This window comes from Haplochromis burtoni, unplaced genomic scaffold (genome assembly GCF_018398535.1).
Source record: "Haplochromis burtoni strain Fernald_Lab_line unplaced genomic scaffold, NCSU_Asbu1 Contig_3, whole genome shotgun sequence".
Taxonomy (NCBI): Eukaryota; Metazoa; Chordata; class Actinopteri; order Cichliformes; family Cichlidae; genus Haplochromis; species Haplochromis burtoni.
Genome location: NW_024582364.1, coordinates 229,820 through 256,201, shown reverse-complemented (window position 1 = coordinate 256,201; position 26,382 = coordinate 229,820). Strand labels below are relative to the sequence as shown.

At 40.6% G+C, this 26,382-nt stretch overlaps 1 protein-coding gene across 2 annotated transcripts in view; it reads left to right on the top strand.

Moving 5' to 3' along the window:
* Positions 1 to 26,382, top strand: part of LOC102309964 (ephrin type-B receptor 1-B) — a 169,068-nt gene that overhangs the window by 37,223 nt on the left and 105,463 nt on the right. For both annotated transcript variants that reach the window (XM_005912843.3, XM_005912842.3), the window contains exon 2: positions 21,005 to 21,069. In XM_005912843.3, coding sequence (XP_005912905.1) covers positions 21,005 to 21,069 — 65 coding nt within the window. The remainder of the gene's footprint in view (positions 1 to 21,004; positions 21,070 to 26,382) is intronic.

Here is a 26,382-nt window from a genome sequence, read left to right as displayed (position 1 = left end):
TTCATTTTATTCCTTTTACGTTGACCTTCCGGTTCTACTTCTTTGTTTTTCAAGCTGTTCACTTAAAACTTGTTTTTTTTCCCTCTTCCTTATACTAGAGGATCTTTGAGCCTTGAGAGCTACAGTGAGCTTTTTGAGCCAGTAGCTATTGAGATCACTTTGTGACACTTATTTCTAGAGGGCTCCCTTGCTGCCTATATTGTGTACAATGTACCACTGACTGGTTAAACTGCATGTAACAAAGCTAACTCCAAGGGGATATTGAGGCATATGAGCATAATTATGCCTCGCGAGTGGCACTACTGTGATTGTGAAAGTCCAACGGACAATATTTTAAAAAAGCTGGGTGACAGAGTTGTATTATATCAGGTGCCGAGTGATTCAAACATAAATGCGTGCATTCCCTGCTCTTAAAAGATATTTTGCAAAAACAAGTTTTGCTGATGCGGTTAGAGTTTTTTAAAGGACACATTTGATGGAATGCACTGGACAAGGCCACCACCCAGAGATTCATTTAATCCTGTTATCCATATCATGGTATTCAAATCTGCCACAACTCTGCATGCCCTTTCTTTGGAAGTGCAGCAACAAAATGTGACATCTTCCAATGTCAGAATCTCTGCAGTTGCTCACGATGTACTGCTGCTCATAAACGGAAAATACATCATCTGTGGCTATATATGACTAAGAGCAATATTGTGGTGATTTTATTGAATAGACTATAAAAGATGCCATAACTCAAGAAGCCTAATAAATATAATGTGCTTTGATTTTTCTATATTCTCTGTAATGGGGAGGAGTTATTGGGCACTAGTTTCGTCATAATAAGCAGAACTTTTAATATGCTTTTTGGCTGCATGGCTGCATTTTACATGAATATACAATAAACGCCTACATATATCTGCCTATACCCACAGAGTAGTAGTGTGTGTATATATAAAGATATATTAATGTATTAAAATATAGGCTAGGAAATCAAACGAAACCACGTTTGTTCCTATATGAATAACATGTTAAACAATGTATGTCATGTTTATCTAGTCCGACTAAGGAGTGTAAGGATTACGTGGCCCTGCCGTGAACCAGCAGCGCGCAGCTCTTATCCCTGCCAGGCGTGTGTCTCCGCCTGGGCCTTGAGTTATTGCTGCCGGAGTCTGAGACCCATTCATCAGCGCTTCATTAAAACCCAAATCACTTTTTCACTCCCAGCCTTCCAACTGCCAGGCCGACAAGTCCCACATCCTGCCTGCTCAATTTCTAGGCTGAGCCTGCTGTTACAAGCAGTTCAGCCCCAAACTGCTCTTAGTTGAGAATAAGGTGCTCTAAAGAGTACATTAGCCACTTGGGAACCTCACCGGCTACAATGTCTTTTCACTGGTTAAGCAGCAGAGCAAAAAGCCTCACCTGTGTGACATGGTAGCGAGTAGAGGGTTGGGGCGGAACGAAAGAGACAAGGGTTGAAAGGAACTCTCAGTGGTCTTTTCCTGTTCTGCTTTTGTTTGGTACTGTCTTGCCATTCTGTGTTATTCAAACCACACAATGAGGTACAAAGCTGCTGGCAGCTGCCCCCTGCTCCATCCCTCTGTTCCCTCAGCTGTATTATAAATCATTTTAACAAGGTTTTGGCAAATTGGAATCAACGCAGGTGAAACTGGAATGTTCACAGACACCTGACCATCCTTCGTTTTCAGGAAATTAGCTGTCCATTGTGCTGTTATTGCTTAGCTAAAGACTGTGCCAGGAAAGGCCAACATTTCCATCAAAACTGTGGCGCAGCACTTCAGGAAGTCTATCATGTTGTTTCTTTGTCGCACGCTTTCTCATTCTTATTGTGTCTCACTGCATCTTGCAATCATCTAACTGCTTTGTGAAGTCTCCTTTAGTCTATTAAGTTAAAAGATGTATTTGAAAGTCTAAACCATTCATTTAGTCATCGTTGCAGCACAACAGGTAATCATCTCGCCCTAAGTGAGTGCTGTAAGAGAGAATGTAGACCATCGGAGAGCGTTGTAAGTGTATGCCATTGATTACGGTGAAGGCATTTTGCATTGATTTTTACAGCAAACCAAGAACATCACATCCATTTGATTTTTTTAGTTTCATCCACTACTTATTGCTGCTGCTCTACATGAGGGTCACTCTATTAGTTGATCCACAGATCTTAACTAAACTCTTTTACTGCACTTCTGTCCACGCCCAGACCTACAAATATGGGCAGAGAAGAAAACAATTAAAACTGGCTCAGTCACACTAGAGTCAAAATAGGATGGCAACCTCCTCGTAACTAGGAAAAATCAGTGGTTGACTGGTGATTGTATTAATTAATTTATTTTTTTATATATTTACCAAATGGTCAAAAGTAGTTGTAGTGATCAGCTGTTTGCCCAGAAGTTGAGCATACAACATCTTTAACCTGTGGACAATCAGTTTTGATTGCATGGTGAGTTTTCCTGGTGGCATGCAACCTGTCTCCAATCAATTCAAAAAGTTCAGCACGTAGTGACTCCAACCACTCTCAGACAAAATTCCAAAGGTTTCCCATATGGAAAAGAAATAATAAAAACTTATAAAAGACTTGCATAAGATGTGGCGTACTTCATATAGTGAATCATATAAGGCTTATATGATTTACTCATGAAAGTGGCCACTTTCTCATTACTTTCATATATTGTTTTAATAAGGATCCAAAACATACCAGTTTCATTTATATGATTTTTCAAGGGATCTTATATCTGTTTTTACTCTTGTATGCTTTTCATACAAGTTTCACACAAGACAGATACAAACTTTATAAGATTTTTATATATATTTTCCATATGGGTTACAAGTATTTGGCGTCTAATTTATAAATGCAAACAGATTGCCAACCTGTTCTTAGTGATTTTGACTCAGTCCGCACCGATGAGTTCAACTTGTCTGCAATCTCTCTATATAATAAGTAGCTTGTGTGAATTTCTGTTTAATTTGAACTTTTGTGTTTGTAGCATGCAACAGATTTGCAGCTTGTGCACCAGTCTTCTGTGACTGCGCATCATATAGCTAACCAACTAGCTAAGAGCTAGACAAGCTCTTTGTTTTAAAAAGCTCCTAAGCAGTTGTTTCTGTTTAAGCTGTGCAGCTCGAGCCCCAGTGGCTGTATTTCTCCTGAACAGGCCCATTACATTCACTGTGACGTGACCTTTTCCTTTAAATAAATGCAACACAGACTACAGGGACACATAAGGAAAAATGTTTAGATATTATGCACTATATGCACTCTGTAAGCTCAAATGCAGTAGTGTAGTAGAAAAAATATAGAAATATGCTAAAATATATACATTAAGTACCTACAACTTAAAAGACTTAATTTTATATACCATCTGTGGAAACGACACAGCTAATATTAGCTTTGCTTTTTTTTTTATAAAACCGTTTGAAACATTTAATGAAACATTTTCAAAATAACGTATGACTTAAAAATGTTAACTTAATGAATATTATAATTGTCCATTGGGGCATTTTAAAAAAAAAAAATCTGTACCAGTACAAGCCTTAGAACAGAGTTACCAGAATGTTGTTTAGCTTTCTAATTTACTTTCTCAAACAAGCAACACATAAACCATTATTGAGGTAATTTCCTGTCTTGCTATCATGTCTGCCATTGTTTGCCTTTGGAGTCTGAAAGGGCAAGAGTCAAGACTCAGGAAAGCTCACAGGACGCCTGCCATAAGGTGGCCCTGCATTCACTGTATCAAAGTAAGTATTCAATTTTTTTTAAGCCATTTCAGGAAGATGTCAGCAAAGCAGTTTTGATTCTAACGTTGCTGTTAGCTACAAGGTTCACAAAGCTAACAGGTTAACAAGCTAACAGCCTAACAAAGCCCTGACGCAGGCTTACATTATTAAACTTAAGGAAATGTTTTATTTGAAGATGTTTGAATGATTAGTATTATTATTTTTACACAAGGAGAGAGATTATATTGAAATACAATCTTTCAAATTTAGAGTTAGTGAAGAAGTGAGAGCTGATGAAAACCCCAGGAGAAAGTGGCATGAAACGGTTAAAGCAAAGAGAAGCTAGTCTGTATATATATATATACATACATATATATCTGATATATACATACATATATACGTACATATGAGGTAACAACTACTGTCATAAGACTTTCTGCAGTATTTAATTAAACTGGAGAGATGATTTGTTAAAAAAAATCATTTTGTGGATTAGTGGATTAGTTTGTGATCACTATCTCTCTTATTCATTTAGGATAGAACTGATGAACCAGATCTGAGATGTTGCGGTGGTCCCCGTTATAATAATCCATGACTGTGACCCAGTTCATTACCAGCCTGTGAAAGTCTGTCATCACTGAAAGTGACATTGTGGACGGTCTCCCAAGAATTACTGATTAACTTCCTGGGAATGGTTTCACTGATTTATGCACTACACTTGCATTATCCCAAGTGACTGATCAACACTGCATTTTTTCAGAAGACTTAACTTGGTTGGGAAGATGGTAAACTGTTGCCAAACTGACAAACTCAAGAGTCTGGATCGCAATGTCAGAGCATAGTATCGTGTGTTTTTACAGCAATTACTGGAAACAAATTTCATATAATCACTGTTTTTAGTGTTAATGTTATAATAAACAATAAATTGTGATCTTTTTTTGCTAACCTGAAAAAGTGACTTGTACTTATTCCTTTTAAGTTATGTCAACTATTTATTTTACTTTTATTGTAGCCAAACGGTAAATGAAGAATGTAGTTAAATCAGTGATGTTCCGATAATCTTTTACTTTTAAATTCATCACCTTAAAAAAACTAAACTGACTCATTGCTCATTATTTTTTATTTTCCTTCCTCTTGCCATGCATTTTATCACCAGCCAAAATACACGCTTGCTGAATCATAGAGAAGACATTTTCAGTGTGTGAGCTGTTCACGGGACAGCTCGCACACTCGCACTCCTCCACCCTTTCCCACATCCTGAGTGGAGAGGTCAGGTTAAGAGCTGTGTGGGGCAGTAGGTCTGTTTTTCCTCATGGCTGGCGTCCTGCCCATGTCAACGGTCCCTTTCTTCAAAAGCTGCTAATGCAGGGCCCAGTGCTGACAGTGTTCTGACAATGAGTTAGTATCTGCCAGCCGTGGCCCCTGTCCGACTGCCGGTCCCTCTGAAAAACAGATCTGTGGCAAGAGCAAAGGTTAATCTAGCAGTGAGGCTCCGCTGGTGGCTGCCTCTACAGCCATGTGTGACTGAGAATAGGCTGAGAGGAATTAACACTGCTGCCTCGGGGAGTGTTGACAGAGGTGTGTGTGTCTCTGTTGCCACGTGTATGTTTGTGTCTGTTGATGATGGCAAGTAAAGAAAGGCGAGATGACGAGGTTTGAGGAGGAGGGTTTGTGTTCACAATCCATTATCTTCAGGGACGATAAAGGTTGCTTCGTGCCATTTCAAAGATGTAAGACAAATACCAGCAGACCGTATAAATATTGCGGTTAGACTATGCATGCATGCTGTCTCCCTTTTATCTACCTTATCAAACGTTCTGTCAGCTTGCCTGAGATTTTTTTTTTTTTTAACACACCTGCATTGTTTTTTCTTACATCCTACTTGTCTGCCGTTGTGTCACAGTTAATAGGCATGGTGAAACCAAAGGGCTCCTGCAGCCTGCTGCTCATTAACAACTCCCATGTTAGTATGTGTATCTGTCTAGGCTGTCATTTTATATTGAAATGAAATAGAATTCTAGGGTATCATACTCACATCTGATCTGCGTTTTTAAAAAAAAATGGAGAAAAGTTGTAATTATCAACATTTGACTAAGTCTGTAGGGGTCAGCTCAGTTCATGGTGCCTCAAGAGGAGGCCATTTAACAGGACTCCCTGCTATGGTGTCAGCTGACTGTTTGTCATCCAAACAGCTCTGTTATCTAAGTCCTTGTTGCCACATCACCGCTCTGTGATGCCTTTTGGTATGATGCTGATTGTTAGGAGCTTACCACGGTTTAGAACTCATCCTTAGAGAATTAGTTGTACCTCAGATTTGAGCCTTTTTTTTTCAATTTTTTTTTCAATTTCACAGTTTCAGATGGAATATATTATTTTAGCGTGACAGTTATATACAAAGAGACTGTAAATAAAATTCCCCACCTTCCAGATTAGCATATTTGTGGAAGCAATAAGTCTCACTTTTGCAGCAGGGGAGATATTGAAGGATTTGTGGCTTAAGAAAACACATGAAGAAATGCCCAGTTATGTGGAATTTTTCTTATTGTGTTTGAATAAATAAAGTGTAAATTATGAGATAAATAAGGATGCAAAAGATCAAAGTGTGCTAGCGCTGGTTCATCACAGTCAATTAGCTGTGTGAAGCACTTCTCTTCTGGAGAGTTTCACTTTGAGTAATGTCTCTTCTGTCATCAACCTGTGTGCGTTTGTTGAAATGTGTTTCTGCATGCCATTTCTTTCTGTGTGGGTATGAATGGATGTGGGTATGTGAATGCGGGATGCCTGAGCACACATCTGTCAAAATACTTTCATATAGCCCTCCTTGTGAGATGGAGCAGACTGGATTGCGTGTTTTCCCACTCACAGTGGGTGTGCATTTCTTTATCTCCTTTGCCTGTCGTGTTGACTGATGGGTAATATGCTAAATGGGGCCTGTGTTTACCTCACCTGTGCCACCGGCAGGCCTCTGTGTGAGCTGGGCTGTGACAGGGAGCACTAATAATGCTTTAAGTCCTCTGTCAAACTTCAATCACATTGACACAAGCTCTTGGTGTGGCACACTGTCCTACAGAGGTGCTGTCACTGGACAGATGTAAGTGAATTTTGTCTCAGTAGTTACATGGCAAATGGTGACTGCGCACTGGGGGTCAGGTAAATGGAGTGTGCAGTCACGGCACGAGTGCAAGTGCACACTTGCGCGAGTGTGTTAATTTGTATTCTCGTGTCTATGTATGCAAATACGCAATATGTGTTTGCATATGTGCATGGGTGTGTGTTTGAGTAGATTTTCAGTTTATATTTGTGTATCTGTTGCGGGGTTAGTGGAGCAGTGAGGCCTTGCAGTGAGTCTCTCTACAGGAGTCTACGTGATTTACGAGCCTGGTGTGAGTGCTTCTCCCATCCTCCTGCATAATGTCCCTATTAGAGACAGCAGACACTGTGGTTCTGTTCATCATTTAGCTCCAGCGACCAGCACACCTGGGGAGAGAGAGAGAGAGAAAGAGGGACAGAGAACCAAAAGATAAAGAGAAGAAAAGAAGGAATAAAGGGGAGAAAAAAGGAGATGGTACAGTGCACTTTCTTTCAATCAGTTATCACCCTATGCCTTTATAGAACTGCGTCTGAGTACAGCAGAGCATAAACAGGCAAAAAAGGAAATAAAGAATATGATAGGAAAACAGACGGGAAACAAAGAAGTGTTATGACTCATGCTCTATCACATTAAGCCACAGACACTACAGCAGTAGCCGTACATCTTGCCAGACATAGCAGGTTGCTCACCTCACCTCATTCCTCCATCTCCAATGACTGTACTTGATATTTTTTTGTCTGCCCCTGTTCTCCACCTGAGTTTGTTTAGGTCTGTCAGCCTCATTATGTCAAGTGAGCTGCCAGGGGACACGCGGGCTAACAACACCCCTGGGGAGGAGAAAAGAGGAGTACTAGTGTATGGAAACTCTCTGGGAGTCATTCCAGCACCCATCTACATTAATAGCTCCACGACTGCAGATAACAAACACTTTGTGAGATGGTAGTCATATTTGCTCAGCATACACTTAAGCCTTAGCAAAAGCAATGTATGAAATGTGTACTGGCAAACATTTGGAAAATTGCCTTTTAAAGCGGTGTGGTACTGACACCATCACGCAAAGTGTCTTTATCTTATCTTATTCATCCGACTGCTGTATGTGCTGCTGCTTATCACTAAAGGCACATTGTTCTTTTGTTTTCCGTTATTCATAAGTTGCAGGACACATATACGTGTCGCAGACTTGCTACTACATGATCAGGAGTTAAGCCAGTGCAGTCAAAACCAGGTACACCTGTGTCAGGTATTTTGTTGTCATCATGTTCCTACCAGCCACCAGGACCCATTTAGAATTTGTTGTGTGCCTGTAACACCTTATAAAAGCATCATATCGGTGTAATTTCACAAGAATCTGATCTAATTTATATCCACAAAACTTTCATTATGGGTGATATATTATGCCGTCATCACGTTGCCTAGCAACCACTGTAGTGTCAGAGTGAAATCACAGACCAAACAATACTGTAGGTCGGGAATGTACTAGCTCTAGAAAATTTCAACAATACATTTCAGGCACTAAATGAAGAGAAGCTTTTTTTTTTCTGTTATTACACAAATCCAGTGTTGATTATATATCACAACAAACTGCACTGATAATTACTGGGAAAGCATTTAAAAGTAAAATGTTTTAGAGTCAGCTTCACTGCTCTAACCAGTTACTGCTTTCTTTTAGACTTTCTAAAAATGTAGCAGAACTATGATATCATTTATTAATTTAGCAGTAAAATAACTTCATTTTTGAGATAGTAATGTTTGCTGTTGAATAAGAAGCTTAAGTCATCTTGCCTGGAAGAATTTATGATCCACTCATTTGTATGGATGTCAGTGGAAGGTTTTAGTGTTTGTTGCTTGAAATGCTTTTCCACCCTATTCAAGATCCACAGGGGAAATAAGTGAATCATCATTATTGTTGGCATAACAGTGGTTGACTTTATATAAAGTGTGTGTGTGTGTGTGTGTGTGTGTGTGTGTGTGTGTGTGTGTGTGTGTGTGTGTGTGTGTGTGTGTGTGTGTGTGGGAGAGAGTGAGCGAAAGAGAGCAAAAATATTGAAATACAACCTTAAAAAATCTGTTTCCTTTGCGTGCATTAATTTCTTCAGGGTGACAAGCAACATTTTTGCTTAACGTAATGAAAACATGGGGGGATAGGTTAATTGGATAATCCAAATTACCACTAGGTGTGAATGTGCGAGTGAATGTGAGTGTGAAGGGTTGTCTGTCACTGTGTGTTAGCCCTGCGACAGACTGGCGACCTGTCCAGGGTGTACCCCGCCTCTCGCCCTATGACAGCTGGGATAGGCTCCAGCGCCCCCCGCGACCCTGAAAAGGATAAGCGGAAGCGAATGGATGGATGGATGGTAATGAAAACATACTCTTTCTACTTCTTCTGAAGCAAAGCTTAAAGCTTAAAATCATCAATATATTGCCACTTATGATTAGGGCATTTATTTCCATCTGACAGGGCCCGATAATTTTAAATGAGTATTCAAAGTAAAATGACACAAGATGGATGGAGTTTATCGCGTTTTCTTGACATTTTTGTTTGTACACAAATCAAATAAAATTCCAAATTCTACTTGTATAGACTTTCTCCTCTACACGCAGCATACCCAAAATGTGTAGAATTTCTATGAATTTATCTAAAATACAGTAGGTCTTCAGTAAGTCCTCTTCACTCCAAACACCTGGAAACCACTTTGTGAATTTCCACTACAAGCTGATAACCACATCTGTGCCCTGGACAGACACCTGCATATATTCTGACCCGGTGGCACTGAAGTGGTGAAACAATTTAACAGCTCGGATCAAGATTTACAGCTGTGCAAGCTGTGTGTGCCGCCTGTATTTACATTTGCATGTGGCCATTAGTAAATCTGTGTTTTCGAGTGCGCAAAGTGCACAGTTAGCAAGTTTCTGCTGCTGCCGCCTCTTACGTGTGAAGTAAAGGGAAGTGCTTAAAATGTGTCTGTGGCGAATACATATTTAACGAAGCATCTCGGCTCTTTAGCTGTGCGGTTGCAGCGCAGCGAGCAGAGTGTTGCACTTTGACTCCTGGAGCACAGCAGTAAACGGCCTCATCTGGTGGGAATGCCAAGTAAAGCTCAGCCTGGAAGCTCTTTTTTTTTCCCTCTGGCAGGAAGATTTTTAGCTGCGATGGTAACCACAGTCTGTCATGCTACATTCTGAAGATCATCCAATGATCCACCCAATGTTGTCTCTGTTATATTAGCAATCAACAGAAGGCTTGGAAGATCCAAAATGGCGAGATTAAAATATAAAAAAAAAAGAAAATGTTACATTCAGCTAGTGCTGGCATTGCTACTATTGGGACTGCCAGAGGGATGGCTGATGTTTGCACTCCCCACTAGTGTCACTGGACAGCTGTGACATTTGAGGTTGCATTGTGGGCCAAAGCTCAAGCGTCCTGGATTCCAAGTGAGATGAGGTCAGATTCAGCGTGTGCATGTATCTGTGTGTGTTTGTAGTACAAGATCAAAATTACCCACACTCTCCCCGTGGCATAACAGACTGAATGTAATGTGTATGAAATGACATTTTCTCTCCCAGAAGAGCTCAGTGTTTTACTGAGCTGTGGCTTAGCATTCAGAGTGACTCTGCAAAGGAAGAGCGAGATACAAAAAAAACAAACTTACTTACAACTGATTAAAAAAAAACGAAAACAAAAGAAAAGAATGGGCACATTGATGGTGGACATAAAAATGGCAGCATCAAATGGAAGAACATCAAACACATATTTCTCCTGGGAGCTAGGAGAATAAGCCTTTTCCTCTTTTTTTTACGGTCTTCCCCACCTCTGGAGGAAAGCAAAGAGGGCACACGCCATTTTCCTCTGCAGTATGAGAGATCTTCAGACAAATATAGGCCTACTCAAAAAAAGGTCTCTCTCACTTTCACTCCCCAAAGGTAAAAATGATCTCTTTTCCTCCCTCTCCCCATCCTTCTCTCTTGTTATAGATTCTCATTGGAGAATCTCAACCCACCTATGTCAGACTCACGCTGTAAGGTCAAGATCCTCTGCTGAAAGTTTTTCTTTTGTCCTTAGGACTATTTTCTTTCGTACACGCCGGCACTGCTGAATCCAAACTCCAGCAAAGCCCTGGAGGAAAAACAAAGCCCATCTCCAAAAATATATAGACGTCCTCAGGCATGCGAGCATATGCTGCAAGAAGGTGGATTTAGTGTTCGCTTTTAATGGAAAGGATTGTGTTTGCTCGGAGGCATTGGATAGGCCACTGGCGTTTTTATGGGGATAGGCAGCAAGGGGGAGAACGAGAGGTGAACTCCACCTGCGGATGTCCACGGTCACCATCGCTAGTGGTTTAGCCCACTCCTGGGATGTATTCACTGCTTATGTATGTGTGTTGTTGGTGTTGAGACTGTGTGTGTATGTGTAGTAGAGCTGCACTAACGAGATCCCCAAAGAACACCTCACTCGCAGTTAAGGGAGTGAGATCACACCACACGATTTCTCTCATTCACACCGTCTTAGCCAGCAACGTCCCCGTGGTGGAGAGCACATGGCTAGGGAATACCAAACTGAGGCATCAATTACCTGCATCTCACTACATCGGTCAAGGGAGAACACAGATAAATTGAATAACCCTTTACCGGTCGCATGTTGGCATATGTGCTTTCAGGTGATTTCACCCCCCCCCCCCAGTACACACACTTAGTCACATGGAAAACAATCAGTGATCCATCCCAGTGGCATCCTCTCCCGGCAGGGTACAGTAACCACCGCTTACCGCTGAGACTCCTCAGTGTGAAAAAGAAGTGTGTCATATGATTGACTCACTCACACCACCATATGACTGTTAAATCGTCTTATACGTGCAGTCAGTTCAAGCTTAGTGCTTTTCCCAAGCCCCATGGGCACGGGTGATAATTTGAGTTTTATTGAAATTCAGCTCCAGTGGGTTCAAGGTGGTTGAAGGTCGTTCTTTTACTGCCACAGATGAGATGGAGTGAGAGCACGACATCAAACCCTCAAGGTCCCTTCTCTGTCTGACTCCACGATTTTCTGACTCTTTTCCTCTCTACCCATAGGGGAATTATCGAAGAGTCACAGGTCAATTTTGTGGCACATCCAAACACGGTTAGCAACAGGATTTAATAAGATATTGCTAGCTGGTATTTGGCTCCCCCCATTAAACACAGGCTGACAGAGGTGCATGGCCTCATTCGTAAAATTGGGAAGAAACTACCAGTAGCATAAGTGAATATGTACTAACCTAATCTTTAGGAAATAAAGGACTTTCTGTATTGTCTTAATTTGTGCTTCCTTTTAGAAAGCCCTGATATTGTCCCTTTGCTCAGACAGATGGCACCCACAGTTTTAGTTATACAATGGAGGTTTAGCAGTGTCCTGACGGGAGGAGCAGCAGAGCTGTGCTGTTTTGGGTGTTGGGAGCACATTTTAGTGCGTGCATACTTTTTTCAATAGGTTTTGCATGAACTTTTTTCAGCTGTTAGCGGGATGCTTGTGCCCACATTTGGATGAGACGGTCTTGACTGTGTGTGTTTTATTGAATATGAATACTACAAGAACCACAAAGAGACAGAGCGTCTTTGTTTATGCTGGTTGCAAGACACAAACAGTGTGGTTTCCAAGAAATGATCCAACTCCACTGTTCAGCTAAGGTTAGATCAATTTCTAGATAAGATAACACACAGCACTGCCTCATGACATGCTCTCCGTCACAGTGTCTCTCCGAGTATCTCTCTTTTTATGAACAGCGAACGCCTTCCTCCTTCCTCTTGCTCCTTCTCACTCTTGTCTTACTATCCACTTTATTTTTTCCTTCATCTCTGTATCTCACAGTTTCTCTCTGCCCTTCATATTGGTTCTGCATATTACAGGATGGTTATCTCAGTTCAAGTGTATTACAGTGTGGCAGACGAGGACATTCATTTCTATCTCCTGCGTTGCCCTACTAGCCTCTGTGTTGTTATAAAAGGCAACTAGGGGACTCACATTGTATTATCATTCAACCTTTGTAAACAATTGAAGTTTATTAATTCATGCATTTATTGCAGTTTAACAGTTTTACACATTGTGATTCCTCTACCACAATCCAGATAAATGTATATACATTCATGTGAAAAAGAAACTTTTCACAGGGATCTGTAAAACACCAAGTACAACCTGTGATTGGGTATCTTATAGAAAGATTTTTAGCAGCAATAACTTGGAGTAATCCTTTTCATTATGACTTTTTCATTTTTGGAGGAATTTTGTCCCACTCATATTTACTGCATTGCTTCTGTTCCTTTAGGTTTGTGGACATTTTTGTCATTTAAGGTCCCAACACAGCATTTCAATTTAATTGAGGTCTGCACTTTCGTTGCCCATTCCAACGATTTGATTCTTTTCTTTTTCAACTATTCGCTGGTCTGCTTGGGTTCATTGCCCCGTTACATGACCCTATTTGGGACAAACTTTACCTGTTGGACAGATAACCTCACATTTAACTCAACAATACTTTGGCTTTGGAGTTTGTGGTCAACTCAATGCAAGGAGCACAGGTCCTCTGGCTGCAACACGAGCTCAAATACTGCAGAGGTCACTAGGTTACTTAGGTCTTGGGTTCTTTGTAAATTTTCCAAGTATTACACTGTGTTGCCTTCAGGTTAATTTGTTAGGATGTCCTGGGAAAGCATTGTGTTCACACACCTCAATGTCCATGTTGCTTTTGTAGAAGTTAACCTGGTGAATTCGATTGCTAGAATAGCTTAGATTAGCTGGCAGTTACTTGCCCTGTTAATTGCCATATAAACAGTAAGAGTCTACTTATTTTTTTCTTTCATTTTCACATGACTGTATTCCAGCACATGCAGGACCTCACTAATTGGTAATTCTTACTGTCCTAATTAGAGTGAGGGGGACTGCAGTGGGAGTTTCAGTGAATGACATAATTCTGTTCACTCAGCACTTCCTGGTCGACTTGAAAAACACAGATGATTTTACTCACTCTGAATAGCCCATTAGCTATAACTTATAGTGGGTAAATGTCAGCCTCACGCAATCCCAGTGTGACCCGGGCATGGTACTTCTCTGTGGCTCATTGTGTCTCTAGGCAGGAGAAGTGATGACAGTAAGCTAGAGCTAACTTCTGACTTTCATGTGAAGGTTAGAAATGTCAAAACTATAGAGTAGACTCATTCTCCTTATGGGAAACTATTAAATTGCAATTTTCTCTATGCTAGCCCTCCAACATAGAGTTTTGCAGAATTTAATTTTTCCTATTTTCCATTTTGGTACTAGGAAGGAATCTCCTTGTGCAGTTCTTGTGCTGGAAAGTCATTTTCTTTGTGTCCTTGTGACTCACGTAAGCCTTATCAAACTTTTAGTCTAGTGGGACTGACGGAGTAAATTTTATCCAGCTGTGTCAATAAAGTGATCAAATTTCCACTGAAATGCTTTTATTGGAAGCAACGGAGAGTGGGTAGGAGCAGGAGTTGCAAATAGAATAAATGACAGTGAGTGGGTGTGGCTGAGTGATTGGGAAGCCAGCCAAAGCCTTGTTCCACAGCCAGTGAACCATCGGAGAGTAGTCTCCCTCTCTCTAAATGCTGTTTTGTGAGGTGAGGAGCTTGATAAGAGTTGTAATTACCTCATTTTACTGCAGCAAATTGCCAGGTTTCTTAAAAGCAGACAGGCTGGCTGAGGCAATATCAGCAGTAATGAGTATTGTGATGATTGTGGGAGGGCAGTGCTGCTTCCATCTGGATTATTGCTTGGTCACTGCTGCTGGTCTGCTGCTATAGGAAATCTGATCCTGGGCAGTTTTGTGAGGACAAAATGATTTAGGTTTAATCTTGTTATAAGTTATTAGTATTTAAGATTTTTTCCCTTAATTATTACTTTTAGGCATTAGATAATGCTGTGGATTTCATGTGCTTTTCATTTTTATGAGCTAGAACCCATAATCATGACAAGTAAAACAGAAATAGTTTGACATAATTCATTTTACATGTGAAAAATATAGAATATGTAAAAGTGTAACTAATGTAAAATCATATTATTGAAATTTTTAAGATGCACTTGTACAGATACAAATACAAGCAGACCTTGTTAGGAAGCTATTTTTTATTTTTAGAATAAGCTCGGGTCATAAGGTTATGCCAGAGAACCCTGAATAAAGCCTAGAGATCATCAGCTCAGTCTTGTCTCCCAGACTGATGCTTATGATGTGTATATTGGTCTTTTTTGGGCGCGTCTCTTCTCCTTCCTATATTGAAAAGGCTTACGCAGGGGCAGGGTTCGAACCCCTCCCCCGTAGCCTGTCATTAACAGGAGGCAGTGCAAAATACAGACAGCTCTGTGGCAGTGTAAAGGTAAACAGAGATGGCTAAAGTGAAGGAGATGAAAGACGGTGTTAAATGGAGAGTGAAGAAAGTTGCAGGAATGAGGGGGATAAATGATGCACTGAGATTAAGGGACGAGAGGAACGAGGGAGAGATGGGTGGATGAAAAGGGAAGAAAAGAGAGAAGAAGGTGGAGGTAAAGAGAAAGCGGAAGGGTGGGTGGGTAGGTGGTGGGGTTATGATGAATTAAAGATGACACTCTCCGGCAGCCTGGTTTCTAAAGATCACTCTGTCTGCTAATGTAATGTTAATGAATGCAAATGATGTGCCTAACCTCTCTCCCCTGACCAAGCGAGGGAAGAGAAAAGAGTGAAAGAAAGGAAAAGAGGGAGAAGAATAGATGAAAAGGTGCAACGTGGGGGCTTGTGTATAAATGTGCTGTTCCTACATTATGCAGGTAGCTGAGTGACAGACTGACCACTAAGATATGATCAGATGCATGAGACTTTGGTGTTGGTATAGCCTTTGTTTGACCATGTACCTGTCTGTATTTGCCAAGCCTGCCTCAGGGGGGGCTGTTGTGTTTTCCTGCTTCAATACCATAACAACTCTATTACAAACCGGTAACAGCGGGGAAAGAATGTGGCTGCTCACCAAGTGCCGCAAGGTTGAATCTTAAATTGTATGCGACACAGCAGCCCAGATGTGCGAGGCCAAGGTAATGTCACCTTCCTGTGATGATAGGATAATTTCATCAGGTTCTTCAGATGCTGTGTGTTTATTAAATTTCTGCTCTTACAAGACATTCTTCTCAACAGCTGCTGCTGAGCACACTTTGCCTTGTGCTGCCCTGTTCATCTTTATCTTCTAGACTCTCTCTCTTTTGTCTTTCATACGTGCCTGCTCTTCTTCCACGGAGCGAAAATTATATTTTCACACAGCCGTCGTGAGTGACTGTTAGCCAGGCGCGCTATTACTAAATCTGTGTGTATGAGTGTGGGCAATCTGTAATTTGTGAGCCTGTTCGTTTAATGGAGTCTGTGGCTCAGAAGATGCAGGACTTGTGTATCCCATCACTCCGCGCTAATGTCTCGGAGGAGGCTGGCAGATTTTTTTTTTTTTTTTTCCTTCAGTTTTCAAATTTAGTCACATTGTCATTTCTGTCTTCAGGGGGACATTGAAGTAACACATTTCTTTTGATGCATTTCAGTTGCCTGTTCTGTATCTTCTATTTAAAGTAAAAATCCTTCAGTATGAGTGACAGAGCTTTAGTGTGGCACGGAGTAGAGAAGTCTCACATCTGTGTTTGTATGGATTGTCTTCTTTGTTGAACATGGTGACTCAATCAGATATTGCCTTTTTATGTTCTTCTTCCCCCTGAAGCAGTACTGTGCCATAACTGCAGTTTCCAAATCTGCTAAATGGCCTTAACCATGCTGGACGTGAAGCGGTCTTTTCTTTCGAAATCAGGGATGCAGCGGGTGAGTGGTGTCTGTCTGCGTGAGACACTTCCACATGATTTGTTCGGAAAATACTTCACTCTGTCAAAACGTTCTTTTTATATTCATAAGTCCCCTGAGTGGACGGCTGATTAGTTTGGGAGATGCAGCATCTTTCGTTCGTGTTTGTTTGTCACTTTGTTTTCAGCCCTGTATTAAGATGCCAGGCTCAGCAGGCTACCATGGGGTTTCATCATTGTTAAGTGCTCATTCCAATCCCGCTGATTTCTCCACTTGGTTTTTCATCTCCGTCTTTCTGTCTATTTGTCTTCTTTTTTTCCCTCTTTTTCATTCTTTATCCGACCATCTTGATTCCATCCCCCCAAGAAAAGATAAACCCCACTTACATAATGTCATCCAAGGGCCTCAGATCTTCTTTCGCTTTGCTGCTACAGTCACAAAGAGAAGACCCTTAAAGCTTTGCATCCTGCATCTGGACGTGATTGTCTCATTGAATTACAAAGTATACCAGCATCCTTGAACAGGAGGACATTGGGGAGTGGGGGGAGGCTAAAGAATAGATGAATGTAAAAGATGGAAAGAGAATGGAAATCCGTGGAGAATGGCCTGCTGTATTGATTGAGGAGCCAGGAAGCTTCAGAGAGGCACTTCGGCACATGTTGTATCGACTAGTGGCCATACAGTCTCAGATTGGCTGCAAAGGAGGGAATTACACAGACATGTTGGCATTCTGACTCTTAAAGCGTAGAATTAAAGTCATGCATGAGAGCTAAAAGAGGGCAGAGAGATTGGCCAATTCATTTTTGCTGTTGTTCCTTCACTGAACTCCCGTTCTATTGATGTTCTTTAGTGTGTACAACTTCCACGTAATCATGCGTGTCTATGCGATGTATCATGCGACTGCTTGCTGACGTGTAATTGTGCGAAGAGAGCTGCCTTATCGATCTATAATGCAGAGCCCCATCAATGTTTAATGTAGTCTCTCTCACTCTTTCATTTCTCTCCCTCCCTTTCTCTAGCCCCAAATGGTAGGCTGCTTCCAGAACCTACCATTTGGTATTGATCTATCACTTGCTGCTAATAAGAAGGAGCTGTGCTCTCGGGGATTGGGAGCTGCAAGGCCTCATCTGAGTCTTGGCTTTGCCTTGTGACTTTTGGGTTTTGACTGGTACTCTTGCAGTGTTATCCAACCTACATCCATTGTATGATAAAGGGTAACTAATATTCTGTGATGCAGTTGCAATACAGCCTCGAGCCTTACGGATCCTTGAATGTATTTAAGGCTGGTGACGCCGACACCTACAAGCCATTGTTTTCCAATAGATTTATGAGCCATGGTTGCTTAGTTAACATTAATCTCTCCATGTTAACAATTTTCACAAAGACTCAACTACTGGTGAAACTGCCTGGTCTTAATTTAGTGGAGCTTGCAGCTGGAGCTGACATAGCAGAATATGAATACAGAAGAAAACACACTGGGCTACCTTCCAAACACTAGGGACATGGCAAGGTCCTTTCCTTGCCTTGCAAATGACTTGCTATAAACTTGGAGTGCGTGGACGACTAATTGCTTTTACAATGCTAAGGAGTAACCCAACATTAAGCTTCTAGACAGACAATAAACATCCCAGGTCCTTGAAATGCAATTTTCAGTAATGTATTGTTTTTAACTGCACTCCATACTGTATTGTGTTTGTGTTCAGGGTGTGGTGGGGGGGCAGAGTACACCCTGGACAGATCGCCACTCCATTACAGGGGCAACAGAGAAACAGGCAATCAACTGAAACTAAAACTCATTATAATAACCAATCAAACTAACAGATTAATTGTTTATTATTTACCCAATATTACCTAATATTAAATAAATTTAAAAAATACCTATACCAAAATTTAATTAGTGTGTAACCTTAGGCTATTTAGATAACTTGTAATTTCAGCAATAAAAAACAATGTTTCCTCTCTTTCGAAGAGATGTTTCGTGTAATTAAGTTGATTTTATAATGAAACTATTCAAATCCACTTATCATTTAATGGATGAACGGTTCACAGAAGTGCTCATTTAAAAGCCCCACACATACACATACACATGCACATACACAAGGGACATTTTCAAAATCTCCAGTGCCAGTGGACAGGTGTGCGAGCAATGCCATGATGGCTGTTCGAGCCCCTCCCCGTTGCTAATCACCACTTAGCATACTCCATTTACTCATCCGCTACTTTGATATTCTGCTAATGGTAGGCATTAGACCACATGACTCTGCTCATCCACCCCTCCCTTGGGCCTTTGACCTTTTTTTTTTTTTTTTCGTTTCCGCATCCTATCTTAGACCGAATCCCCTCCAACCCCAACCCTCCCCCTTCCATTTTAAAAGGAAATAGAAAAAAAAATGGTCGACCAAGAGCCTGTGTGATTTGACTAAAGCTTCTGTGATTTCCCCAGAGAAAGGTTTGGCAGTCCCCACAATGCTGGCTGGCGCTGAGGGCTGTTTCATGCTCCTATCTCCCCAGCTGACAGCAAGTCGTACAAGCAGGCAGGCAGGCAGGCTGGAGCTGGCTGGCTGTGGAAACTAGACAAGGCAAGGCTGATCTTAGGGAAATTGAAATACTCTGATGGAAGCCGGGTGTGAACAAGGCTGTCACTGTAGGTGTACACAGAAAATTGCTCTCTAAGTTGGCTGGTGCATGAGCAGAACGGGTGTCCATCTGCGTGTGTCCTAACATGCATTGTGAGTGCTTGTGTGTGCAGGGGCTAATTGGTTTCATGTCTGAGGACAGTTTCTCCCAGTAAGTAGAGATTGAGAATGAAAAGGCTCTTTTCTTCTTACAGGTGGCTTGTCACTCATCCTTACCACAATGTACTTGTTTTTAAATTTTTTTTAACCAACGCTCTTGAACCACGGATGACGGGCTTTGAGTGTTCCGTCATTTGGAATGATTTCAAAATGCACAGCGACTTCAGTGAGACTCCAAATTAGCAGCAGCTGCGAGTGCGTGCTTGTTCTGGGGGAGTAGGTAAAGGGAGGGTGATGAGGGCTGGAACCTCTCCTGGAAATCTTGAAAGAGGGCATCGTTGTGTCTATGCATTTAATCAGAGTGAGATTTCTCCCTTATCAACAACACATGTGGGTTGTGCTAGCCAACCATTTGCTGTGAAAGTGGAAGAGCTCCAAGCCAAACACACAACGACCACAGTTCCTATGAAAATTGCACACACACACACTTTCTGCTTGTCTACTACAGAATGCAGATCATCACACAAGCATACCATTCACCCTTCTGTCTCGCAGTTTTTAATCTGTCTGGACACAACACAAAACAACAAACACAATGGAGTGTATGTCGTGGCAGGGGACATCGGAAAATGTGAAATATCCTTTGGTTCACTCTCTGTAATATTAATGTTTTAGGACCGAGGATAAACTGTCTGTTACAGGGGAAATTATCAATCTATCATTACTCTGCTAAGGCCAGCATGTCAGTTAGTCCATCGCTCTATAAATCTGTATTGCAGGGAGAGGGGCAGGTGAGCGCTTTGTGAAAACCGCCATATTTCTCTCTTCTTTCCTTGAGCAACATATCATGTACCAGCAAGGCAGATATTAATCAAAAAAAAGAGCTGATAAACTTCTGGTGTGAGCTGCCAGACTTATTTGTCTAAGCTATGTCCCTGAGGATTAGGAAGGGGGCAATCTGTGTTCTCATATTGCACTGATATGTGGCCAGATATGACATGTTGTATAATAAAAGTCCAAACAAAGATAAATCCAATCCTTGAACATTTCTCTGTACTTTTTTCTTCCTTTTTCAGGCTGCATTGTGTTACTCTTTCATTTTGTGTAGCCTAAAGTTATCCAACATAGGTCATCATGTTTTTTGGCAGGCGTTTAGAAAATTAGCTAATTAATCTGAAATTAACAAACATTTTATGGCTTGCAGATATATGCGTTTTCATAACTTTAGGTTAAGGAAAGCTGACGCAAATACATCAGAGCCTAACCTTGGAGGGCTCCTTCTTCATATGTGAAGCCAACTCTTTTTGCCAGGCCATCTGCAAACCTCATACAGTGTATCGACATACCCACTTATCTTTCATGCAAATACTTGCACACATATAAGCAGGACAAAGGCAGGATGTAGTCTAGTACTGTATATAGCGAGATAACAATGCAAAGAGTTTTTTTTAGTCTCTCAGAGGTTCCTTCCAGCAAAGTGCCAAGGATTTGTTTCTAGTCTTAACAGAAGAGTAACAGAGATGGATGAAACACTGTAGGGATTCTTACTTTCTGTTCATCAATGAGTGTCAAGCGATCACTGGGGCTTGAATATAATTTAGCTGTGTGGGATGGTACTCAAAATAGCTTCTGTGTGGCTAACCGCTGGTTCTCTCTGTCTTTTTCTTTCTTTGTTGCAGAGACCTTGATGGACACTCGGGTGGCCACAGCTGAGCTGGGGTGGACAGCATATCCTAATTCTGGGGTGAGCCCGTTGTTGCCAACACATGTTTACATAATGAAATAAATCAGAAGTTTCACTTCACACTATTTTTCTGTTTTTCAGGTAAATAGCTTTGTTGGGTATGTGTAACATGACACAGAGCACGTACAGGTTTATAGGCAGACAGACAAATAGGCAGGAAAGCAGGGAGGATGGGAGTTATAGTTATAGACTTAAGCAGTGCCCAATGTAGCTCCCATTATGGGTATTATTTTCTCTGTGTCCCGGTTCATAATGACTTAATAACATAATGGGTCCACCTAAGTCCCAGAACACAGTACCTAAGTCCCTGTAAATGGAGGCTGGGGGGGATACCATAGACATAATGATACTGTAATGATACATTTATACAGGGAAGTGGAGGTATTAGGATGAAAGAGGGAGGCGGAGCTAAGAGGACAAAAAAATGCTCAGGGCTTTTCAGATTTAAAGGGAACTATCTGCAGCTTTTAGGTATTCTCACAGAAATGGAATGAGCCTACCTGGAACAAAGTGGAACAATATTCCTCTTTTCTCTTTTTTGATTGAAACTCAGTATTATTGCCCTGTTATGCTAATGAAGCGTTTTAAGACCTTGTTTTCTGTATTGTAATTCGATAATTCAATGAAAGGCTCCATAGCACAACAGTGATATGAATCTTACAGGAGCTATCCAGGATAGAAAAGGACTGTTTCCCGCATTTTCTGGGTCTTTAGGTCTTTATGAGGCATTTTACACACGTGTAAAAGGAGCTTTTATTGCTACCGAGCAGAGCTTTGACTCTGTTTAAGCATTAGAGTGTGGCAGGGGTTTTTTGTATTCCTCAAGGAATACAAGCTAAAATAACCTGTAATAACCTCGTGTGTGTGAGTTTGCATGTATGGCTGTGATATTGTCATCTGCACAATATCTGGAGTGAGCCCTTCTCATTGTGGTCTCCACAGTTTCAATGTTTTTCTCTTATGGCATGAGCCATGTCGCAAATTCCTTCATGATTAATCAAGAAAACCCCAGTGGCAGATGGAGCAAGTGGACTTGTACATTTTCTTGCTTAACAGCCATTGTTAACTGTCATTATCCCCTTCTATGTTTCTGTCTCTCTTTTTGATTTATTCATTTATTTTTTATTTTGTTTACTTTTTACTTTTAATTTTGCCTTGCTCTTGATATTCTCTTCACAAACGGCTAAAACACAAATGTTGGTTAGATACCTTTTTTCTTCAAAAATGTTTAGCTGATATCTCAAATTAGCTGATTGCAGATGTTAGCATGACCAGGATTTCCTCTAGCTTAACCGACTGACTTCCTATTTACTACCTACACATATTATGGGCTTAAATAAATGCAACTCTAGTCGTTCCAAGACTTTATAGACCAACTTGATCAAATGGTGAACAGCAGTGTTCACCATTAGCAACATTTGCACGATGTGCAAACTGTAGTAATGCCATCAAAATGATCACGAAGCCAAGTGTTTTTCTTGTAATACGAGCATGCCCTACCAAAAACTGATAGCTTTCGCCACGGCACATAGAGCTGTGTCTCATGTGCAGCCTCAAATCAGCTGCCCACAGATACTGAGAGACCTACATACATATGGCTGGTGACCATCGCAAAGACACAACACATTTTCCACACATAAAACAGATATATGTTTAAAAGCTGTTCTTAACAAGATCTGACATGCATACCAAAGGTGCAGCACAACAACACTAACAGTTCAAAAATAATAATTGTTTTGACAGATTCATGTTAAATGTTACATGTGTATTTGAATTGTATTTCTGCCTTTCTTAATGTTCCCTTCTACTGAACCGGCAGGCAGTGACCCAGCAACCAACACTTACCAGCTTTGAACAAAAAGTATTTATGGCTTTAAAGGATAATTAGTCCGGTTGTTTTAGACCAAAACTACAGAAAACAATGCATTAGATTTGAGATTCACTGATGCACCAAAACAATAATCAGCCAAACAGCCATAAAATGCTTCATTTTATTTTCCAAATAAGATAAATTATTAAGCTTTAATATTTTCTCTAAATAAAAATAGAGGGGTGCAAATAATAAAGTTGCTATACACCCACCTTTACCTGACAAATTTTACCTTCCCAAACAAAGCAGGAGCATTTGTACAACAAAACAAGTATCAGGTGCTTATATATCATTTTCCTTTAAATTATAAAATTACCAGATAACAGGACATCAACCTTTTTCTCTTTTTCACTCATCTCCATAATTTTCCTTTTAACTGCTTTGATTCCTTTACTGCTCATACCGAGGCTCATGCTGCCTCAGGTTGAGGTTGCTGACATCTGGCTAGCTCTGAGCTCTGGTCAGCTTTAGCTTTAGCCACTTTGCCCTTCTTCAAGTTGGGCATGTTCAGCTGGGTGAAAGTGATTTAAGTGCCTCATTAGGTTTATTTCAAACATTTTTGTGGTGGTTCCCCTGTGGTTTACCATGATGAATGATCACAGCCACATGCTAACATGTCATTAACATGTAGATGTGGGTGTGAAAGTGACTACTTGATTGCGCCGCTGTGTGCTTTTTGAGCATGCACGAAATTGAGTATCTTGTACACATGTCACATGTGAGACTCATCTGCTGCTTTATGCCTGAGATTTGGAATTACACACTTTGTCAAAAGAAAGCAAACAAACAAACAAAAAGTATTTCTAACTGTTTGTAGACAAGAGCTATTGGTCTCATACTAAACTTTTAACTCTGAATGTGCTAATGTGCAATAAAATATTTCTTTTTCAGCTTGACATTGTCACATCTTTATATATGAAAAGAGAAAGAAAATCCAGTGAGACTTGTTGCGTTTAGACTTCTACAGTGCTGTTACTATCGAAGCAGATTCAGTTTAGCAAGCCCCCAGGCACACAGAGACATATCTGACTTGTCTGAGTTGAGCGTAGTTCAATCCTGCTGCTATTGTAAAGGTTCAGGGAGGGAAAGGCCTGCTGTAGGACGGATACACAAACTGTTTACTGGTAGAACTTATTACACTATGCAGCTACCGTGACCTTGAGCTTGAGAGATGCAGCATGACTGTGAGAAAATATTCATTATCATGCACACTCACACAATTAATGTAAATCCAGTTTTTAATAGATTTCTGTGCGAGCTGAGATGTAATAACTTAGTCAATATCAGATAAATTCCCACGTGTACAACCCTCACCTCTGAGAGCTGCAGGCGAACCTCTTTATGTGTCATGCAGTTAATTTATCAACCGCCTGAACCTTCAAAAACAATGTTTTATTGCAGCTTTTCATAGCTGAATCAATCATAGCTACAGCTATAGATAAAGATTGCAAATGCCAATCTTAAAACCAAGACTGTAGCCTGAGGGGTGTGAAAAGTCTTGTCATGTAGATACAGTATACTAAGTTTAGCTCTGTGTGTGCAGCCAGTAACTGGGCACTCAATTTGCTACTCTTTATAACCTTAACAACTGCTTCTCTGACACCACACAACAAGAGTTAAAGTGCACACACTGCATGGTTCCTGAGCTATTTGATACAACTCATTAATTTTCTTTAGTAACTTTCCCCTCAGGAGTTTTTAAGCAGTGTATTTGTGTGTCTGTGTGCATTTGTGTGCTTGGCTGACTCAAAGGGTTAATTCGGAAGGACTCCAGAAGCAGTGCCATTAGTTCCAGTTGTGTAAATGCAAGAACATCAGAGTTAGGCATGCAGACATATAATGGAATAGCAGCAGTGTGGTATGGTAGCAGTTTTCTGGATAAAGAAAGTTAGTTTGGAAGGTATAAAAATGTGGAGAGTAAACAATATAATATTCTTTCATCATGTGCCTTTCCGCTACAGTATTTTTTTTTATTGTTTCAAATGTCTATTCTAAAGTTTTTTTTGCTCATTCTGTCTCACCTTCATCCTTGTGCGTCACTCTCATGCTTTTCTCCTCTCCCTTTTCCTTCTGCTCTCTGCCTTGCTCTTATGCACACTCCCTACAATAAATAAAATATGGAGTCCCTGAAAGGCAAGTATCCCCCAACCTTGTGGCCATGCGACAAAGAGCAGACATGAACAGCAATGACACACACACACACATATACACACAGTGACTTAACCAAAGCACAGTTTCTGTTCCAGTTTTCAACAGTCTCTCGGTTTTACTGGGGCAGCTGTGGCTTGAGTGGTAGAGTGGGATGTACTACTAATTGGAAGGTTTGTGGTTTGATTACCCCTGCTCCTCCAGTACACAGTTTTTTGGTGTCCTTGGGCCAGGTTGTGAGGGGTGAAGATAGTAAATAGAATAAGAGTGCTGTGAATGGGTGAATATAGCTTGTAGTAAAAAGTAGAATAGAAAATAAGTTTTAGTTAAATTAAAAAAAAATGTGTTAAGCCAATTAAATTTATGGTGAAGAGTGTAATCGCATGAAAAAAGGTTGGGAACATTTAGATTTTGGTGAATGCAAAAAGGCAACTATGCAGTAAAAGTATATTAAAATGCGAGTATTTCTTCAACTCTGATTGCATTGCTACTTTTTCTCCATTAAACTAAATAAACTTAAATTAATTAAATTAAGGAAAAAAAAGTTCCCTCTTGTAAAGTCTCAGAATGTCACTTAATCATTAAGCCGTAAATGACAAACTAAGAATGCTAACTCAAGTACTGTTATTATGTATTTTCAACTGATTACAGCTTTAGAAGTTAAATTCTTTGGCTCAGACCTTGAGTTTGAAGAGCCAGCAGTCATGGGCTCCTCTAAGTAGATGGCTGACAATCTGAAAATGGAGCTAAGTGATGTTTACAAAGTAGGTAAAAGCTATGAAAAGCATTCTGCGCCTCCAAATTCTAATGTCTAAAATGTCAAGACGGGGTCATAAAAAATGTCGTGGAGTGGTCCAAGGCACACTTGAAGTTCTGCCGAGATGTACTTCAAGGAACACAAGCTTAATGTGAACTACTGACTCAGTGACTGTTGCATTTGCAGCTGTTAGAAAGTCAATGACTTATGATTTAACTTAAAATAAATGTAAAACTGCACTGACATTTCAGCAAAGGCCGGTCTGCCAGTATTGTTTATAATACTCTGGCTGCACTGAAGTGCAGTAGGATGCCAAAAATATGTACTTGTATTAAAAATGGTCAATCCACAGCTCAGATAAAGCTGATGAAAAATGACCAAAACACCCCCAATGGATTATCTGGTTCATTCAGAAGAAAAGCTGAAATAGTGCTACTTGCTAATGCTAATATTTGTCCCTACTAATTTTGGAAATTTTGGAAAAGTAGCAGCAGGGAAACTGTGTTGTTGGTTAAAAAAACATATTGTAAGCAAGTAA